We start from the raw sequence: 19,959 nt of genomic DNA on the forward strand, positions 1-19,959 counted from the left end.
GGGTGCTGTGTGTACATTAATGAGGGAAAAAAATTAACTTAAATGATTTTAGCAAATGGCTGCAATATAACAAAGAGTGAAAAATTTAAGGGGGTCTGAATACTTTCCGTACCCACTGTACATATATACATACTGTGAAAATATTATTACATTTTATAAATTTTAAAACAGATTTATAGGTTTAAAACAGATTTTATAGGTATTCTTTCATTACTTCAGTTAATTAAATATACGTTCTTTTCCTTTTACAGTAAGCTGTTTCCAATGGACTGTCCACTCTAAGAAAGTCAGTAAAAATAGGGCCCAATGTATGTTATTTTCTGCATTAATTTTTGACATTGCACACTGCATGTGAAAAACATGCAATGCAACACATTGCATTGTGTTGTGTTTTAAAGGAAATATCCAAAACATATAATGTCCTGGCAGAAAATTACCAGTACCTTTTCTCTTTTCTACTGACTTTTTTTTTTTTTTTTTTTTACAGTGTCCCTTTAAATTTGTGCACCATAAATTGAATTCAGACACAAAGCACTATTTCAACCATTGTTATTATTCAATCACACCAATCAAAATAAAGCTCTCCCACATTTGTATTTCAAACAAAACATGATGAAAGTACAGTGAAGGATGATTCTGCATGACAATCTGTGCAAGAGACAATGCTTAACAGGGTCAGTCTCATTACACACAGACACACATGCACACAGCACTGCAAAGACACTGCACCATCATCATGACTTACAAATGTGCATGTGTAAAGACTGCCAGTCTACCTCGCTCATGTACGTACCATGCCGTACCAGCCCCTGGCACCACTGCAGCTATCACAAACTAGGGCAAACTATTTATATCACAAAGCGAAGAATGAGAGAGAGAGATTCAGAGAGACATGAGAGAGAGAGAGAGAGTTCAGGTGCAGGAGAGTGCAGGAAACTATAGAGGAGTAGAAGGTGATGCAGCAGATATGAGATGCAGAAGAGACAGAGATAAAGGTAAGCCGCAAGTCAGGTAGTTAATATGACAGACAAGCTGAGATATCAAGAGAAAAAAGATAATTGAAAAAAAAAAAACAGCATGTGGAAAATAAAGGTAAAAAAAGCGACACAAAACAGATCAGATAGTATTTCCAGTACACTGCAGAGGTAAGGTATTGTGCATTTCTAACAATCACTGAGTTAGATCTATTGCAGTTTCTATGTTTTTCCCTGTGGAACTTGTTTATACACAACACCAAAATGTCACCTATGTAAATGAGCCACATCCTGTCCTGAATAATAACAGCATAATATTCTCATTATCCTCTTCGCAATTCTTTTTCATCCACGGGTCAGCAGCAGATCTATGGACTGCTCACCACAGCACTGAAATGTGCAATGCAGTATATCTATTTATGACCTTATTATATAATAAATAATGCGTGGATGTGTCATTTAAGGAAGTGGCTTTGCTTCAGGAACCAGATTTCACATTGGACATCAAGTGCTGACCCAACCCTGTTAAAAAAAACAGCATATGCTGGTTAGGTATGTTTTGAAGCATGGCAGCTGGTTTGAGCTGGTTTAAGCTGGTCCTTAGCTGGTCATGTGCTGGTTTAAGCTGGTCATGAGCTGGTTTAAGCTGGTCCTGACAAGGTTAAACCAGCTCAAACCAGCAGCCATGCATCAAAACATACCTAACCAGCATATGCTGTTTTTTTTTTTAACAGTGAACACAGTAGCAAAACTGTTTATTGTACAAAAAAACAAAACAAAGTTAAAATCAAAGTGAAGTGCACTTCATTAAAATGATAAAAAGACAACATGCATAAAAAAAGCAAAATGTGTTTTCTAACATGGAACAAACACTGGGTCGAATATTGTATTAGTAGCTGTAATTTACAGAAAGAATCCTGAAACAAATGTATCATGGTTTTCCACAAAAATATTAAGCAGCACAACTGTTTTCAACATTGATAATAATAAGAAATGTTTCCTGAGCAGCAAATCAGAATGATTTCTGAAGAATCATGTGACACGTGTGTGCCTGCTGAAAATTCAGCCTTGGTATAACATGAATAAATTAAACTTTAAAATATATTAAAATAGAAATCAGTTATTTTAAATTGCAATAATATTTCACAATATTACTGCTTTTACTGTATTTTAAATGCAGCCCTGGTGAGCATAAGATAATCAGAAAACCCCAGGGTGATTGTGTATGACTGCTGAATGTAAACTATCCTTTACGTATCACACATCAAATCCATCATCATTCCCAACAGCCTGATCTCTTGGGTGAGTTTATAAAGGGACTATTTATAGACTCTAATCTAAGGATACATGTCTCAGATCCACTGTTTTGACTCCTATCTGGAGAGTCTCAGCGCTGGGGCAGACAGGCAGGACTTTGACCCTGATACAGCTCAGTGAACAGAGTGGGGAGGAGGGGTCGAGGCACGTGCCACCAAAGCAGGTCAACAGTCTTAATGAAACAACATCGCCAGGCTGCCAGACGCAACCAAATGAAAGACTTATGAAGTGTGTATTTGTGTGTGTGTGTGTGAGAGAGAGAGAGAGAGAGAGTGAAAGGCAAGGATGGAAAGAGAGCTTCTCTCGTGCCACTCACACAAAGTAAATGATTTTCAGGGTTGGGGTGGGGGGGGTCTGTGAGAGCTCTAGTTTCTGAAGCAGAAATAAAGGCCAGCTGTTTGCCCGCAAAGATGCTCCCAGCTCCACCCAAAGACACAAATCACACACTTAGTGTATCTCAAGAGCAGAAAGAAAAGAGCATTTCTGTGTTTTTCAAACTGAGAGAGACAGAGCCGTTTTTAGTCCTCAGGGATGCGTACAATACATTCACTTCAACTGTGGGGTGTTTTGACAGGACAAAAGTGTGATTTTGAATAGCCGTCTCAAGATAAATGTTACAAAGTGATTGTCAACATACCATTTCACTGTCACTCACAGCAGTACATTCATGGCTGCTCTGGATAACTGCACTCATTAGTACAAGACAGGGCAGTGCGCAGGGTCACAGAGTAAAAGGCATTATGGGTAACCTCTAGCCCTCACTGTTATATCCATCTTTTTTACCCTCAGGATAACGACCCAAATATACTATTCAAACACACAAATTGCACCAACATTCACAGTCATAAAGCACACACACACACAATATCAGAGATGTAAGTCATGCTCTTATTGGTACTGATAGCCAACACTCTGCAATGTTTTCCAAGCCTCAGTTGTACTCATTAATTATATGGTTCCTGTTTGTTTATTGTTTTTTTTAAAGAACTACTTCTTAACATTCTAGAAACACCTCTTAAGATTCTTTAGAGTCTATATTTGTAACCTGTACTAACATTCCAAGAATGTTGCAGGGAGGTTTGTGTGGCAACCTAACAGGAATCTAAACAGAATATATGCTAATGGTCATTTTTAGGTTTTATTTATGCTACCATTTAAAAGTCTGGAGTCACAAAGAGATTAAGAAATTAATAATTTAATAAAAAAAGACCTTTACATTGTTACAAAAAATTCTTTTAAATGTGCCATTTTCGAAGTCTGAATGTGAACATGAGCTAGAAGCAAGTTTCAGCACGGGGCAAGATTATGAAAATATAAATATGAATGAATAAAGACACTACTGTTCACTTATTGTTTTGGGTCAGTAAGATTTTTTAACAGAAATTCATACTTTTATTTAGCAAGGATGCATTCAATTAATCGTAAGTGACAGTATAGATATTTATAATGTTACAAAGATTTGTATTTCAAATAATGCTGTTCTATTAAAAACTGATATTAAGAAATGTTTCTTGAGCAGTAAATTGGGATAATAAAATGACTTCTGAAGGATCATGTGACACTGAACTGCTGCTAAAAATGTAACTTTGCCATCACAGGAATAAATTACATATTAAAAATATATTCAAATAGAAAACAGTTATGCTATTTCAAATTGCAATAATATTTCACATTATTACTGTTTTTGCTGTATTTTTGGTCAAATAAATTCAGCCTTGGTGAGCATAAGAGACTAATTTGTAAAAAACAAAACAACTTGTTCCTAAATTCTTGGATTTCTGGTCTCAGAAACCTGAAATAATTAACTATCGCCGCAAAAAATGTTAACTGGGCAATTATGCAAGGAGATGTAGGGGGGAAAATATTATTATTTCTGAAGAGAAAAATGAAAGAGAGGTCAACCAAATCCTCCTCTTTGTCAGAAAACAGGTCCCCGATCATTTCAGTCTGACCTTCACATTTTGTTCAGCACATTTCTTGTGTCACAACATAATGCTTTGTAAAGAAGCAGTTATTAAAGGATGCGGCTAACAAACTATACCGAAAAATAAAAACACTGACTAATATTATAAGTGGACCTCAGGGAAAAAATTATTAAAGATGCATATGATGCCTTAAAGAAGAGACCAATCTGAAGACAAGGAAACAGGTTTTAGTTCTACTGCTGAGTGTGTACACAAACAAGATATTCATTTGTGTTCCCAACACAACATTTACGTATTCGGGTTTAATGTTTTCAGAGAAGCACAAGAGGTTTTCAGAAGGAAGCAGGTATGCTTTATTTTCAGCCAGTGACCTGAGTGACTGTTTCTCTCTCTCTCTCTGTAGAGAAATCACATCTCCGCTTATCTCCTCTACCACAGGGGAAGTAAAAGCTCTTCTCAGTCCCTGCCACTCCTCAGGTAAGAGGTTACAGCTTCAACAGGCAGCAAAAATATTCCATGAATGCTGAGGCAACGCAGTGTGAACGTCAGATGTTGTCCTCGGGGCCTTAAAGTGCTGGCTTCAGAATGTAGGTTAAAATGTACTGCTCACAAGACCTCCATTATCTTTGGACATGCCCGTTTTTGGAAAACTAGAGTTTGCTGAAAAAGATAAAGAGACCTAGCAATCACTCAAAGCCTGAGGAACTGAGTGTGTTGTGTGGAAGAGAAAGCCTTTAATCCCACAATGCCTCATCTCAAACTCAGATAGACCCTTAAAGGAATAGTTAACTCAAAAATGAACATTGTTCCAAACATGTATGAATGTTCTACCATTGTACGGACTGTTTTTGCCCTTACAATGTCAGTGAGGTCCAAAACAACAATGACTTTCAAAGTATGGCCAAAAAACACTGAGACACTTTTCAAGTAAATGGTAACAGAATTTTCATTTTCGGGTAAACTATTGTATAAACAGATGTGAGTGCTTTTTTAACTATGCAACTGTGAACAGAAAGAGATTTTTAAAATATTAGTTCTTACCCTCTGCCTGTCCTCCTCGAACACAGCCTCATGCACGCTGCAGGCAAACAGAGCTGTAGGTAGATCACTCAAGTCCATCATCTCTTCAGAGTCTTCCTCAGCCTCGCCGAACGCCATCTCTTCTTCATCATCCTCTTCAGGATCACTGCTGTGACCCTCTGAGCTGTTGCTCCACAATTTCCCAACCTCACGCATCATTCCACTGCTCCACACAATCCAGTTGAAATGTTGAGGCAACAAACTAGTTTGCTTTTCAGTATAGACAAAACTGGTGCTCGAATTGAGGGGGGGCTGGGGGGATCCGGGAAAATAGTTAAAAATAAACGAGGTGTTTTAGGAGGGCGTGGACAAGTCTTAACTTTTATAAAGAATATCTCTTTGGGTTTGAGACTTTAGTCTTTGCAACTTTAGGGATCTTATCTATTCACAAACAGCTTGTAACACTCCAAAGAGAAAGGAATACTTGAAATTGCATCATATGACCCCTTTAAAATGTAAACGCCCCTAAATCTAAACACGTGACATTGTTTGCTTGCTGCTCCGGTAAAGCTAACATTACAAAAAAAATTAATTAATTAATTAATTAATAAAAAAAAATTAAAAAAGGGGACTAAAAAACCTCTACTCTGTGTCAGGAAGGGAAATCTTCTTAGGCTACTGACCTTTTTGAGGGGTTATTTTCTCTCTCTCTTTATATTTATCCACTTCATGGGCTTTTGTGTTTCTTAAATAAATTGGAAACATTGACTCATTTTTCATTGTTACTATTTTAAACACTTTATTCATTTTTGCAGTCATTAAAACTGACTCGTGGCATCCAAACTAATTACTTTGTGACAAAAAATGTCAAAAATAAGTTAAAACAATCGTGCATGAAGTTACGTGTCACAGAAATGTGAAACTCATTCGCGAATGTAAAAGGGTTGTTCATTGCTCAGAAAGGCTGGAATTGTAACATTTTCACTTGTGAATGAGGATAAAATAATTAAATAAATTAAAGTCTTTTAATGTCCATTTGAAGTTACTGACTTCTCCTTTATCACTGCTATCTGAAACATTATAAAATAATTATTTCTGTCCTACAGCTGAATCCGACAGTCACTGCCGTTAGTTTGAAGCCCATCTGATTATCTTCTACTTTTTTGTTTTAGACATTTCAATGTAACGCTTTATACATCCATCATTTCTATCTATTGTTCCTGATCAACACAAAAGCCTATTGTTTTATGTAAGCATGTTTTAATAAATGGTATATGGATATTATGATCAAATGAATATATTTTTTTCTTATTAGAAATATATAAAAAGTGGGGATCACCCATAAGACTTGATTCAATTCGAGCACTGGGTAAAACACTTACAAAAGAGAAAATGCCATAAAAACACCATAAAAGTATTCCATGTGACTTGTGTGTTATTGTTCATGACCTGAAACAGTGATCTGTGAGCCAAACAACAGTTTGTGATACTAAATGAAATACATACAAAAATATGACTGCATTATTGTATTATTTTTAAAGAAATGCATAAAAAAAATAAAATAAATAATATATATATATATATTATAATATTTAAATGATTAAAAACATCTTGTTGACAAATGGGTAAAACTTAGTGGTTTGAAGGATAATGGCAAAGATTAAAAATTACAATTAATTAGATTTGAGGGGCCTGCACTGTGATCATTAAATACACTCTTTTAATGCCATCTAATTGGTCTTCTATGTCTGACAAGATAAACTATTGTTACTCTGAAAGACATTTTGGTGGGTGTTTCTGATAAATCATGGTAAAAATGTATGATAGTCATTATTATTATTATTTTTTTTTTTTTAAAGAGAGGACACAATCTAACGTATGAAAACAAAAACTGTATTAAACTTTCATGCTTTGACCAATGTACTATTTTTCCTTTTATGGTGTTTAACATCTGGTCATTATTCACTTTCATTTATAAAACTATCAGCGTGAATATCTTGCCTCAGTTTGTTTTCAACAGAGAAAGAAAGAAAGTCCTAATGTTTGAGAACGACGCGAGAGTGACTTGATGCACAATCTCTTTAACAACTGAACATGTGCTTGAACGTTCAGCTACTCTCTCGCTGTGTTACAGCGCCATCTAGTGGCTGTTACACGAGTACAATGTGTGTACATTATGGCTGTAATCTTATAAACGTGTCTCTAAATTAGAAAGTGTTGTGTTCGCTAACCTGGAGCGAATGCAAACATGCGTGGTGCTGAATGTATATTCATGGCGATAAAAATGAATAATGTACATATAATTCATATTTTCTGGGAAAAATCATCGCTGCTGCTATATTTCATAACAAACCGATTAGCATGCTTAAACTATCAAGATGACATTGGTAACATAATTGTAGTAAACATCTATGTTAGTCTATTAATTCTGCCACTTTTATTTGACGTAAATTTCAAAGCAAGTCCATCAGAGTCAAATATAATAGCACGATAATGTAACTTTTATAGATGACTTACCAGTTATCTTTGCAACTTATTCGAAATCGATGCCCAGGCAAGAGGCCATCCACTTTAAAATCCGAGGTACATAAACTTTAATACAATAATGGAATATTGTTAATCTCAACTAGAAACGCGTCTTTTCATATAAACAGTAAATTCGTCGTATGCTATCAAAGCGACAAGTGACAGTGAGGAATGACCAATGATATTCAGGGTTATCTCATAATCAGCCAATGGGGTTCGAGTTCGCGGAAGATTGACAGCAGGGATTGATGACGTGTGACAGTGGACTCGACGCGCCCTGTTTGGTGTATCACATTAGAATGCATTACGGATCATCTTTGACACATTCATTTTTACCACATGAATTGACTCATTTTGAACGTTTATAATTAAAAACAACTGTCTAACTGAAACATTGTATTGGATGCAACTGCTATCCTTCTTATAGCAGTAAAATTCCTGTCGAAATGGTCATTACAATATCTGTGCTCAGTATGAGGATGTTTTCACCGGATGTTGAGACCACTAATAATTAATTTGACCGCCTGTTATTATCTTGACTTGCACAAGCAGACAGAGTCTGTACTGTACATATATGGCTCCTTAATAATACAGAAATGGTCCTTGATACATGATACACAGACAACAATTAGTGAAATAATACTATTCTTAAATTACACAAAGGTTGTTTTACATATTCAAATTTAAGTCAGTTCTTGTGATACCGAAATTAATCTTCCAGTTCAATACTCTATTATACAGCAGTCCACAGCAATATGACTGAGACTCAAGGCCGTAATACAGCAGTGTTCCGATATCCAATGTGATACCTACAAACATGCAGATTTGTATAGAAATGTCTATTTGGTATGCTTCAGATAAGCACAGAGAATAAATAACAGGCACAGCAGACAAATGAGAGAACAGTGCGTATGAACTTGAGAACACAGTAATTTGAGCCAGTACCAAATATATATTTGTATATAACTAGCTAGGCATTGTGCAATCTACATTAGTCTTTGGCCTTTGGTTGATAAAGCTGGACTGGCTGTAGTATCTCTGGTACAAAGCAGTAGCAGAATCCAAATTTTCTGAGGTATTTTTAGGCTTTCAGGTTATCATTATTAGCTTTTTGCAATTTGATAGGAAACCGGGAGTGGTCATGAAGTCAGTCAGCACATTTAAGGTATGATTACAAATATGAGTATCATACAAAGATAACATGCCAATATCTTAGGTTAAAATCAACGCCACCAATGAAAGACCTTATTTGCATTCTAACACAGTGTTTCCCAACCCTGGTCCTTGAGGCACCCCAACACTGCACGTTTTGCATGTCTCCTTAATCAAACACACCTGATTCAGACCATCAGCTCATTAGTAGAGACTTCAAGACCTGAAATTGAAGGAGACATGCAAAATGTGCAGTGTTGGGGTGCCTCCAGGACCAGGGTTGGGAACCACTGTTCTAACATACAGTAAGTCTGTTATAGCTTGGTTTCCCGGCTCAGGATCAGACGAGAGAAAGTTCTAGAATGATCCAATATTCTGGAACTGTGCTCTAGAAGTGCTGTGAATAAGCAAATGTTTCAACACACAGTAGCATTTCTCAAGTAAAATCAGTCTTAATTGCACTTCAGACACATTTCCGCTCAGTCTTTTTTCAGTTCTGATGGTTGGAATGGGCTAACAGGACTGGGAGAGACAGACAGCTCTTGGTCCACCGGAAGCGTCACAGGAGCCACACTATCGTTGTTCTCCAGTGCTCCATATGAAAAAGAGCCGTTATAATCTGGCTGCACAGCCCAGCCTTTGTTGTGAATGGTCGGAATGCCTGATTTGACAGAAAAGACAAGAAGTGTTTAATCTAATAGGATGATTAATTGTTTGGCTTGATGACAGAAATGACAAGCCATACCTTTTGCCATGTCCATAGTGACATATGGCTCAAAAGCTTTGGCCTTCCTCTTGTTTTTAGTGATCAGGAACACTCCAAGAAAGCATATAGCACACCTGCAGGAATGTTAAAAAGACACATGGTAACAAATCCTAGATTCCAAGGGCCTCACCGCTAATCTGTTAGTCACTGCTATCGCTAAGAAAACAAACTTGTGTGGAATTTCATGGCCAAATAGTTCTCTTCCTCACACGGATGTGTTACAGAGTATCACATAGTATTATATAATAGTCACATAATAGTAGTACAGTGAGCATTTTCCATCTTGATAAATTGAATGTAAAATTTAGGGCTGACAATAAATATAAACATTTATTTTTTCATGATGATTTTTCAGAATGATTTCTGAAGGATCATGTGACTTTCAGCTTTCCCATCACAGGAATAAATTACATTTTAAAATATATTTAAAACATTAAAATATTTCACAATATTATGGTTTTACTGTATTTTTGATCAAATTCAGCCTCAGTGAACATGAGCAACATCTTTCAACAACACTAATTTTTTTTTTACCTCATCTCACCCAAACTGTTTAATAGTAGTGTATGTACTTAGATAAAACCTACCCCAAAAGAAACATACATATGTGCAGAACATCTTCGTGGTTAAACTCCTGATAAAATATGGCCCCTGTTATAAAAGAAACAGAATGAGAATGAGACCACTGATACAAAATGAAGACAACCCTGTCGTCTTAATTGAGACAGAGATAGAGTCCTACCTGCCACAATTGCAAATGTTGTGCAGAAAACGTAATTCACACAGGCAATGAGAGAGGAATCATATAGGTGAGATGCCTGTGCTAAAAATCTAATAAAGAAAGTCAGGTCAGATAAAAACATACAGCATTCCACTCCAAGCTCACTGTCCTACAACACAACATTAACACAACAAACACCAGAACTTACGATGCTTGAAAGACGATTGTTGCCACCATGCAGACGAACATGACATAGAAAATGGGATAGGACAGCTGTAGAGGACCCAAGATGCTGAGCACAATCATTCCTGAAACCGCCTTCACTGTGATTACAGTCACTGAACCTAAAAGGGCAAAGGTCAAGGGAAAGGTCAACTCCATTATTTTGGTCTCTGGTACATTTATGAGGGCAAAATAGACAATGACTTGTTGATCTGTGCATTCCTTCCTTGTCAAGAGAGCCACTTTGCTAAACAAGTACTTTGAGTAATGTTGCATGCACACAATGGGCTCTACAAACAACAAACGCTGTGTTATTGTCCTACCAAGTAGTGCCACCAGCAGCAGAATCAGGATGAGGTAGTTAGCATTCCGCTGTTTATAGAAATACAGCACCAGACAGAAAGTAATGATCCCCAGAAGCTGGAAAAAAACGATACAAAATTAACTGTTCATATAAAGTGCCTTCAGACATCAAAACAAATTATATTTCTACATACCAAAAATAATGTGCAAAAATAATAATCAAAACGATATCCTTTGTAAAATAAATTTGGTTCGATATTTGGCATTTAAAATTTGGAAGCACACAATAGCTTTCCAAAACATGAGGGTGTGTATTACCAAGTATAAGAGGAAGGGCCAGCCGATAACATGTTTTACTATGTTCTCCGCATTCAGCTTCTCGTGAGAGTTTGGTCCAAACGTCACAAAGAGGTAAGTACCACCTGCCGTCAAGGCACAGCCCAGGAAAGTTAAGATGTAGCGCTCTACAAAGACAAGCACAGGGATGTTATATATTACTAATACAATATATTAGCAAGTAGTTACTTGTTGCTTAGCAACTCATGGCCTCAATCTTTTGAATAAATAGCTGAGAAAATACAGCTGGCACATCAAAGCTAGCATTATGTTGCGAGTTATGCAACTGAAGGCAATCAGTATGATTTATCAGAATTTAGTTTCTTTTATTCCTTTATATGTACTGAGAAAGATGAGCAGAACTCACTCAAGAATTCTTGTGCCTTCCACTTTTCCCGCAAAAACAGGAAACCCAAGATGGAGCTTGCTGTGAAAATCAAAATAACCATTGGTTGTTACTTGAAATAAAATAAAATATAACTAAAAGTTTATTTCAGCTAGTTGCTAAAGAAACATTTCTCATTTTCATTAAATTTAACTTCATATACTAAAACTAAAATAAAAATTAATAAAAAACTACAAAGACATATTTCAAGAAAAAATGTCAAAAATACACAAAATTCTAACTAAAATCAAAATGAAAAGTAATTCAAAATATTAATAAAACTATACTAGTATCATGATACTAAAATAACACTCTATTACATATAAAATTAACATGAATATTTTAATGATATCATATGTGAAACAGTAAAAAGTTTAGTGAACAGTAAGTTGTCAGACTATGAATACCTACATATAACAGACACAGCATTAAGTGGTGCTATAAGAGAGAGCGGTGCAAATGCGTAAGACACAAACAAGGCGCCCTCCCCCAGAACCATCAGCATCAGGCCAGACCACCAGGTCTTTGTGTAGTAGTATTGCCTCGGGTCTTTATTTCCTGCCAACGTCACATGACTTTGTTTCTGCAAGAGAAAACATCAGTCGTGATGACGTGTGTTTGTCTTTTACACCTTCTTATTAAACCCACTCCCTTGGATACTGTAACAAACAACAGCTGGGTTATAAAACAAGATGTTGAGAAGTAAATAAAAGCGTCTGAATTTCACCTGACAGGGTGTAACCTGAACACACCCTGACCCTGAATCACAATGCAATTAGAAATGTAGGCTGCAAATACACACTTACCTGAATGCTGACTGAGATGCTGACCAACAGGTTTCCAAAGATAGCTAACAATGTTCCAATGAGGTTTTCCTGTGTATAAATCACAAAAATAAGACTTTGAAGTGTCACCCATGGACAGGATAATAGTTTACAACATTTAGTGTGCATAAAAGCAAAACACAGGACACGTAAATCATCACGCAACCATCCGGAAAGTCATGTTAAAATGTATAGATGTTTACTATAACAAGACCTTCCGGTACATGTGTATGTAATAGGAATGTAATACATAACAGGAACTAAATTGGATTACAGGGAACGTAATGGTTGCCTTGCTCTCAAACAGCCAGTTTAGAAAAAACATACTAGTTATTTCAAGATCAGTTTTTGTAAACTCGTAAAAAAGAGTTTCGGTTTGTATTTGTAGTTTGATTTTTACTACAAACATCACGTCATAGACTCACGGTGTAAGAGTCTGCCGTCACACCGTCCTCCTCTCGTGCCATCCTCACGCCGTTCATCCTTAAATCAGATGATATTCCCGTTATATACGCATCACCAAGCCCGTCCCACAGCTCGGTCCAGTCGGGACTTGGACGAAAGTCAGCTCTACTTTCCTCTGTTTCGGTAACGACTTTCGTGGATCGCCATTTTCGAAAAGTCGTACTTCTTTCCGGGTACACCTGTCAAGTGACTTGTGACGTTGTACACAGGTTCTGTGTGACGTCGAATTTGAGGGCTGTGATGAGGACCGCATTCTATGCAAAATAAATAAATAAAAAAACGCTGTGTATGATCAAAGAGTACTCTTTGGTATGATGGAGAACAAGTGAATCCACAATCACATTTTTACTGCTTTGACGAGTTTTATTTTGATGGTGAAAGTATGGAGGCTGTACAGCCGCTTTGTTGTAATATGCACTTTAAAAATAAATAGAAAATTGGAATTGAAAATTATGTTTTGCTGCTTACTTACTTAATTCAAGGTAAATGTTGTCCAGTTATTTAATTTAGGATACAACATCTTACCTTTATAATATCATGCTTACTATTTTCTTACACAGTAGCCTAAAAAGTGGTCTGGTGGTCTACACTTGGAATCAGTTTTGGACAGCAGGTGGCACAAGTGCACCTTCGTAAAAAAACTTCCAAAGTCTGGTCATGGTTTGACTCTGCTGTTGTACCGCACAGCATTGGCATAAAACTCAGCTTTGGATATACAGCTTTATGTGAGAGTAGTTACCTCTAGAAAGCACAGTTGGAGTTAAGATCCAACTTTCTCAAGACCTACACCCAGACCAAACTAATACCACATCTGGGCTATAACCACCATAGACAAGAGTGGATCATCAATATATCTTTTAATAAAGTTTCACTTTTGGGGAACCAGTTTTGAATGTTTAGTTACATCCTTATACCAGACCCCCCGAGATTCAGACTAAGATCTGATTTAGTGAACTGAAATGCTGATTTTATACAGTAGCCAAGTAGTTTAAAGCCATAGAGGTCTTGTAAATTCCCTGCAGTGGTAAGGATATTGTGTCAATCTGTGCTTGAGGTAATTATTATCTGTAGTTTGTTTTAGTTAATTAAGAGTAATGACCCACGTACCCACAACAACATGTTTATATGAGACCAAGACCACAAGACTCTGCCTGAAAGCAGTTGTGACTTCACCTTGAGTAATACAATGTTCCAACACTGATATTTTGCAATTTTCCATTATCATATCCCAGAGCTATGAGGTTCTAACTAGGAACAATGATTATGACATTCATCAATTATATCTTGGCACAGCTGAAATGACGCACAAACCATTCCTGTTGTTTTAGGGTCCACTAATTCCTGTAGGCGAAACAGGTGCATTCCAACTTTTTTTCACCTGCCAGTGACAGATAAAACACTGTGACAATAATGAGTAAATGTAAATGGGTTATGGTGTGACTGACATGAAACAAATCTGTGACCTTTCACCATTTCGTCAAGGATAAAAGAAACTACAGTCATTTCATTTTTTTGTAGAGAAGAGGTACACCCATGTTGTAATAGTTACTGATGTTATTAGAAATGTGTCATCACTGTACGCATGTTCAGATGTCATTGGGTGTGAAAGGCCTGTGGAAAGCGGACCTTCAGATCATCCAGTGTAAGTACCAGGGCTATTTTAAACTCCTGATCAGTATGCAAAATGTCCAGAAACATTTAATCGATTAGTCTGGATATCAGCTCAAATGGATTGGAAATAAACAGGAAGACAAGACATTTTACCTAGCAATAATTTGAATAACATTTTGCACAAAAATAAATAAATAAAATAATAAACCTGTAGTTTTTTTAATTATTATTATTTAGCAATAAAAATAACCTGTAAAAAATAGGAACAGAAAACATCTTTGACAGCAAGGTATCAGATTTATTTTCCTAGTTCCATGGAATATATCAGGAATGATAATTTGACTTGAGGCAAGATCTGAATATCAAAAGTTTTAGAAAGAATTTTACAAAACATTGGAGAGATGCCACAGTAGCCTGTAGATGCATCAGACAGTTGCAGAGCATCAGGCTTCCCTGCCGCGATGTTTCCAACACTAATTATGAATGATTAATAATGCTTCTATCTCTGTGGTAAATTACGCCCTTGCACTGACACCCGGAAAAAAAAGAACATTCTTTCCCTTAAGGCCTGTCCTCAGGAGGGGAACAGCACTCCTGATGGAATGGTGTAACTTACTGTGAAGTTTCAGAGTAAAATCTTTAGTCTGGCCTCTTTCAATTTCAACGTTCTTAGAGAAAGAAGTACAACAGAAGCTTTAGCTTTTGTTTTCAAAGTTTTAACAGTTGAAGTGAAGACATTGCAGTTGAGTTTTGTACAATTTGTCAAGTACATACACTTTTCAGAAAATTGTTTATGCCTGTCACTGTCAAAAAATCTGTGGCGCAGGAAATAACCCCTCAAAACAGACTCTAAATATGCAAAAAACAAAAGTTTAAAGAAGGGGCATGAAATCAGCCTAAAATGGAAAATGACTTTCAGGACGATTGTGCAAGGTGTAATTCCTCTGTACCTTTTGATGTATTTGGGAAATACCAGAAAATGATATTTTCACTTCCTGAAACTCTATTATTTTATGTCTAATAAAATGGAATGACACGGGGAAAAAAGTATTGAACTACTGAAATGTGTTTAATACTTTGTTTGTAATGACAGCTTCAAGACGCCTCCTGTAGGAGAAACTAGTCGCATGCATTGCTCAGGTGTGATTTTGGCTCATTCTTCCACACAAACAGTCAAACAAATCTTGAAGGTTCCATGGGCCTGTTCTATGAACTCTAATCTTTAGTTCTTTCCATAGATTTTCTATTGGATTCAAGTCAGGTGATTGGCTGGGCCACTCGACTTTATTTTCTTTTTCTAAAACCAATCGAGAGTTTCCTTGGCTGTGTTTGGGATCATTGTCTTGCTGAAATGTCCACCCTTGTTTCATCAGCGTGCTACTGTTGGTGTTGGGACTGAACCAGCTAATATTAATTTCCCAGGATTGCTTTACTGATAGATTTCAACTGGTGTCTTGGTTTTCCATGCCTTTTTTGCACCTCCCTTTCTTCATGTGTTCAATAATTTTTCCCTGTGTCATTCCATTTTATTACACATAACTTAATTTCTGAACTTTTTTTATTTAATTTTTTTTTGTATGTAAGGATTACTTGGGTCGTTACCGACATCTGGTGAAAATTTCATGTCAACATCATCTTTATAAATATATTTTCTGAGAAAAATGGTGACGCGTTCAATATTTATTTTACCCGCTGTATATATATATTAACTAAACAGGTCAAATGTATGTAATCTTCAGGTGTGGTTTTGTTTCATGTTGCAAGTGTATATTCTCTGAAAAATAATTCTTTAAAACGTTCCTTTTAACCACAGCATTTTTTCTGTTGTTTGTTTTAGTTTATATGAAGCACATTCAGATCACACCTCAGAAATGAAAACATACTTTACATATGAGTAAGTCAAAAGCTCTCTAAATAATACAAAATTAGCTTGCAGTATGTGACAGCAGCCACCTGTTTTAAAGTGTCAGTGAAGACCTGTTATGATAATTTTAAGCAATATCTGTACATTGCTTTTGCGTCATGATTTTGAAATTAGGTTTATGTGACACAATTATAAGGAACATATAGTTCTATTTAAACATATAGTTCATCCACAATTGGAAACATGACTGACTCAGAATGAATTATTCTGAAGACTGTGCAGTGTCATTTCTCTCCATGAATTTACTATTAATAGAGACTGCAACTTTAAAGCTTCACAAAGGATGCAAAAGCACAGAATACAGTAATTAAAGTGGCCTATATAACTTGTGCGCTGTATTCAAAGTCTTCTAAATGATGTGATATTATTAGTTTTCAGTAAGTAACAACTTCAGTTTCTTGGAAACAAACAAACAGACAAAAAATTAACAGTACAATTCTTCATAATTTTCTTATTATGTAACACATGAAGAAAGAAAGTGGGTTTGGAACAAAACAAGGGTGTTACTTTAGTGCATTTCATAGGGAAGACAAAAAAGATTTTTTTTCTCCTGGACATCAGTCAGATTAAATGGAGCTTAGGTCTCCTGCTTCTCTGATTTTTTCTCCTAAAAATGATCTCTCATGTGTCTCTTTAGCAATGTCACAATCTGTGCTCAGATTATAAAAGACCAATCTTTAAATATGAACACATTTCTCATCCAGCATCTCCAGGACCATTTTTTCTTGTTCTATTTTTTAGCAAATTCTGAGAAACATTTATTTTAACATATCTCATAACCCCATAAAGTCGCCTGAGACTCTTTGAAAGTTTGAGTAAAATGTATTCCTCTGGTATGGTATATAATACTTCATCATTTATCAGTCAGTTCTTTCTTTGTTGTATTGAAACAAGCTAGCATACATGCAATTGCTAATCTTAATGTTAATACTAAATTAACCTCTCTCCCACCCACTTTAACAGCAGAAACTATCATATTTCATTATGCACACATTTTGTAACAGGTTTTCCTGATTGTTGCTATTGAATTTCTCAGAGACTCATTATGAGTGAGAATTTCCACAGCACAGATAGCCTACAGCAGATAAGCATCAAGCAGCAGTGTAAACATAGCATAAACAAAACATAACTTGAATTTCACTAAACTAGACAATTTTTTAAGGGCACAGTGTATTATGATTCTTCATATGCTTTCATGGCCCTATGATCCTTCCTATGCCTTTATGATACTGTGTGTGTGTGTGTGTGTGTGTGTGCGTGCACACACTCAGGGGGTTATTCAGACTAGCTGACAGACCAGTTGTCGGCACTTCATCCCTCTAATAAGTCAGGCATTTCTACAACTCTACCTGTATTCATGCTACCTGCAGGCTCATACTTCAATGACACTTTAGTCTTTCTTTACAGCCTCTGTCATTTGAAATTCAGCAAGACAACAACTTAAATGCAATGTTTTCTTCATGTTATGCTGGCTGATATGACTCCAGTTTCACTTAAATTTACAACTGAAATCTTTGAATCTGAAGTTAATAATTTGAGAAATTAATCATTTTAACCTTCATTTATTTATAAAAATAATTTTCTTATGCAAATTTGCTGAACCGAGTTTATATCTTCATCAGAACAACTTGCTTACCGAATGGATCCTCTGCAGTAAATGGGTGCCGTCAGAATGAGAGTCCAAACAGCTGATAAAAACATCACAAAAACCCACAAGTAATTTACACAACTTCAGACCATCAGTCTTGTGAAAAGTTGCATAAGAAACAAGTCCATCATTAAAATATTTTTTAACTTTAAATCACTGCTTCTGATCAAAATACCAGAGTCTGTAATCTATAATAATCCTTCCTCCGGTGAAAATGTCCATCCTATGTTGTTCTCTCCGACATATTTGTTTAGAACCGTTCTAGACTGTTTTTGCTTTTAAACGGAGCAGCTTTTCACTTCACAAGGTGGACTGGAGTTGTGTAGATTATTTGTGGATTATTGTGATGTTTTTATCAGCTCTCATTCTGACGGCACCAATTCACTGCAGAGGATCCATTGGTGAACAAGTGAAGTAATGCTAAATTTCTCCAAATTTGTTCAGATGAAGAAAAAACTCGTCTACATCTTGGATGGCCTGAGGATGAGTAAATTATCAGCAAACTTGCATTTTTGTGTGAAGTATTCCTTTCGGTCTCTCTGTATGAAACACCTTGATTTCAATACCCACATGAAACAAGACTTTTTTAGCAGCAGGCCATCAATATGCTTTATATAATTGTAATATTTAATTTAATGTTTTTATTTTTATATTATTTGCTTTTAGTTCTATTTATTTCTTTGTTTAAATATAAATGATTCAAAATAGATAATTATTCGTCATAGACCTTATGGGGCCATGCAAATGAGTTAGTCACAGTTGAGCGGTTCTACACAGACTCATAAAATTCATCTTCTCTTTTAATGTCACTTCTTCTGTCTTGTCATATGTGGGTGGCTGTCTTTAAAATCCCCTCCAGCACGAAAACGTTAGTTACAGACCAAAGGTAATGAAAACTTCCCTGACAAAAGGGTTTTTGAAATAGCAAATAAACTCAGTCCTGTTTCATTAGTCAAGAATGCGTGAACGTTAGCGTTTGCAGCAGCGATGATGAAAACGAAGCTAGCTGCTCCATGTCACTCTATTTTTGGCCTTCACATTTTACTCCGGAAGCGAGTTTCTGGCGATACCTGATTTTTTTGCGATGGAATGAAGGTTCGTTAGAGGGTTGTGGTAAGGCAGGCTTTTCCTAAAACTTCCACAGGTTTAGACATGCCTTGGTACGCACTCAAAGGTATTTAAACATTGATCCAAGAGACAACAGTGACAATGACACCTCAGTCCAAATGTGAGCGCAGCCATGAGGGAGAAATGAAGCATAACGCGGCTGTGACTCGCTTAATCAGAATGACAGTCATTAGAGGATAACAGGGCGTAACCATACCTTCTTCGTGTGTCATAACATTTGCCTTAAAAACACTAATTAAAATGTTCTCATGGCAAGAACGTAAAGGTTTTGTAAAGCCTTATGCATACAAATAATTAGGTGATGAATACACAAAGGTAATGTTGTAATTGAGCACAGTATGACTGTTTGTATAAGACCCTGTAGCACAGTGCAGCACTTCACATTAATTTTATTTTTTCTTTGGTAGAAGGATGCTGCATGCCAACGCAGATATCAAATATAATAACGTCTGCTGAAACAAAATGTGCATAATAATCCCCCTGCTGTGTCATATGGGCCTATGGAGCCTCTGGGTCTCTTATGGGCTTTATTGTAGCTGGCGCATGTTATTCTGCTTAAGAAAACTGTGAGGAATTGTGTTTGATTGGATGTTTTTCATTGTAGAAATACTCATCAATGATGCTACTCATGCCTGTGTAAAATATCTATGACCTGCAGTGTTAAAATTAACCCATTTATAGAATGGCTGGCTAAATTTATAACAATTTCGGG

At 36.2% G+C, this 19,959-nt stretch overlaps 2 protein-coding genes across 2 annotated transcripts in view; both read right to left on the minus strand.

Moving 5' to 3' along the window:
- rcan3 (regulator of calcineurin 3) overlaps positions 1 to 9,087 on the minus strand; it is a 29,513-nt gene extending 20,426 nt beyond the window's left edge. Inside the window, exons 1-2 of the mRNA XM_016529562.1 lie at positions 7,754 to 9,087; positions 5,258 to 5,459 (exon numbers count right to left, since the gene is read on the minus strand). Coding sequence (XP_016385048.1) covers positions 5,258 to 5,455 — 198 coding nt within the window. The 5' untranslated portion in view covers positions 5,456 to 5,459; positions 7,754 to 9,087. The remainder of the gene's footprint in view (positions 1 to 5,257; positions 5,460 to 7,753) is intronic.
- A 68-nt stretch (positions 9,088 to 9,155) lies between these two features.
- LOC107721898 (NIPA-like protein 3) lies at positions 9,156 to 13,122 on the minus strand. Its single transcript, XM_016530104.1, has 11 exons — positions 12,897 to 13,122; positions 12,454 to 12,522; positions 12,059 to 12,230; positions 11,630 to 11,689; positions 11,245 to 11,390; positions 10,947 to 11,043; positions 10,610 to 10,745; positions 10,423 to 10,511; positions 10,268 to 10,331; positions 9,660 to 9,754; positions 9,156 to 9,575 (listed from the first exon to the last, which is right to left on the minus strand). Exons 1-11 carry the CDS (start codon positions 12,951 to 12,953, stop codon positions 9,394 to 9,396), a joined length of 1,167 nt encoding a protein of 388 aa, XP_016385590.1. The 5' UTR covers positions 12,954 to 13,122; the 3' UTR covers positions 9,156 to 9,393.
- Positions 13,123 to 19,959: the final 6,837 nt, after the last annotated feature.

This window comes from Sinocyclocheilus rhinocerous, unplaced genomic scaffold (genome assembly GCF_001515625.1).
Source record: "Sinocyclocheilus rhinocerous isolate Xijiao unplaced genomic scaffold, SAMN03320098_v1.1 scaffold432, whole genome shotgun sequence".
In the NCBI taxonomy this organism is placed as follows: Eukaryota; Metazoa; Chordata; class Actinopteri; order Cypriniformes; family Cyprinidae; genus Sinocyclocheilus; species Sinocyclocheilus rhinocerous.

Coding starts and splice junctions, on each gene's coding strand:
- LOC107721898 (XM_016530104.1), bottom strand. CDS start 12,953: ATGAACGGCGTGAGGATGGCACGAGAGGAGGACGGTGTGACGGCAGAC. Junction 12,231..12,453: donor GCATCTCAGTCAGCATTCAG/GTAAGTGTGTAT, acceptor TTTCTCTTGCAG/AAACAAAGTCATGTGACGTT. Junction 10,332..10,422: donor AACATTTGCAATTGTGGCAG/GTAGGACTCTAT, acceptor CTTTTATAACAG/GGGCCATATTTTATCAGGAG.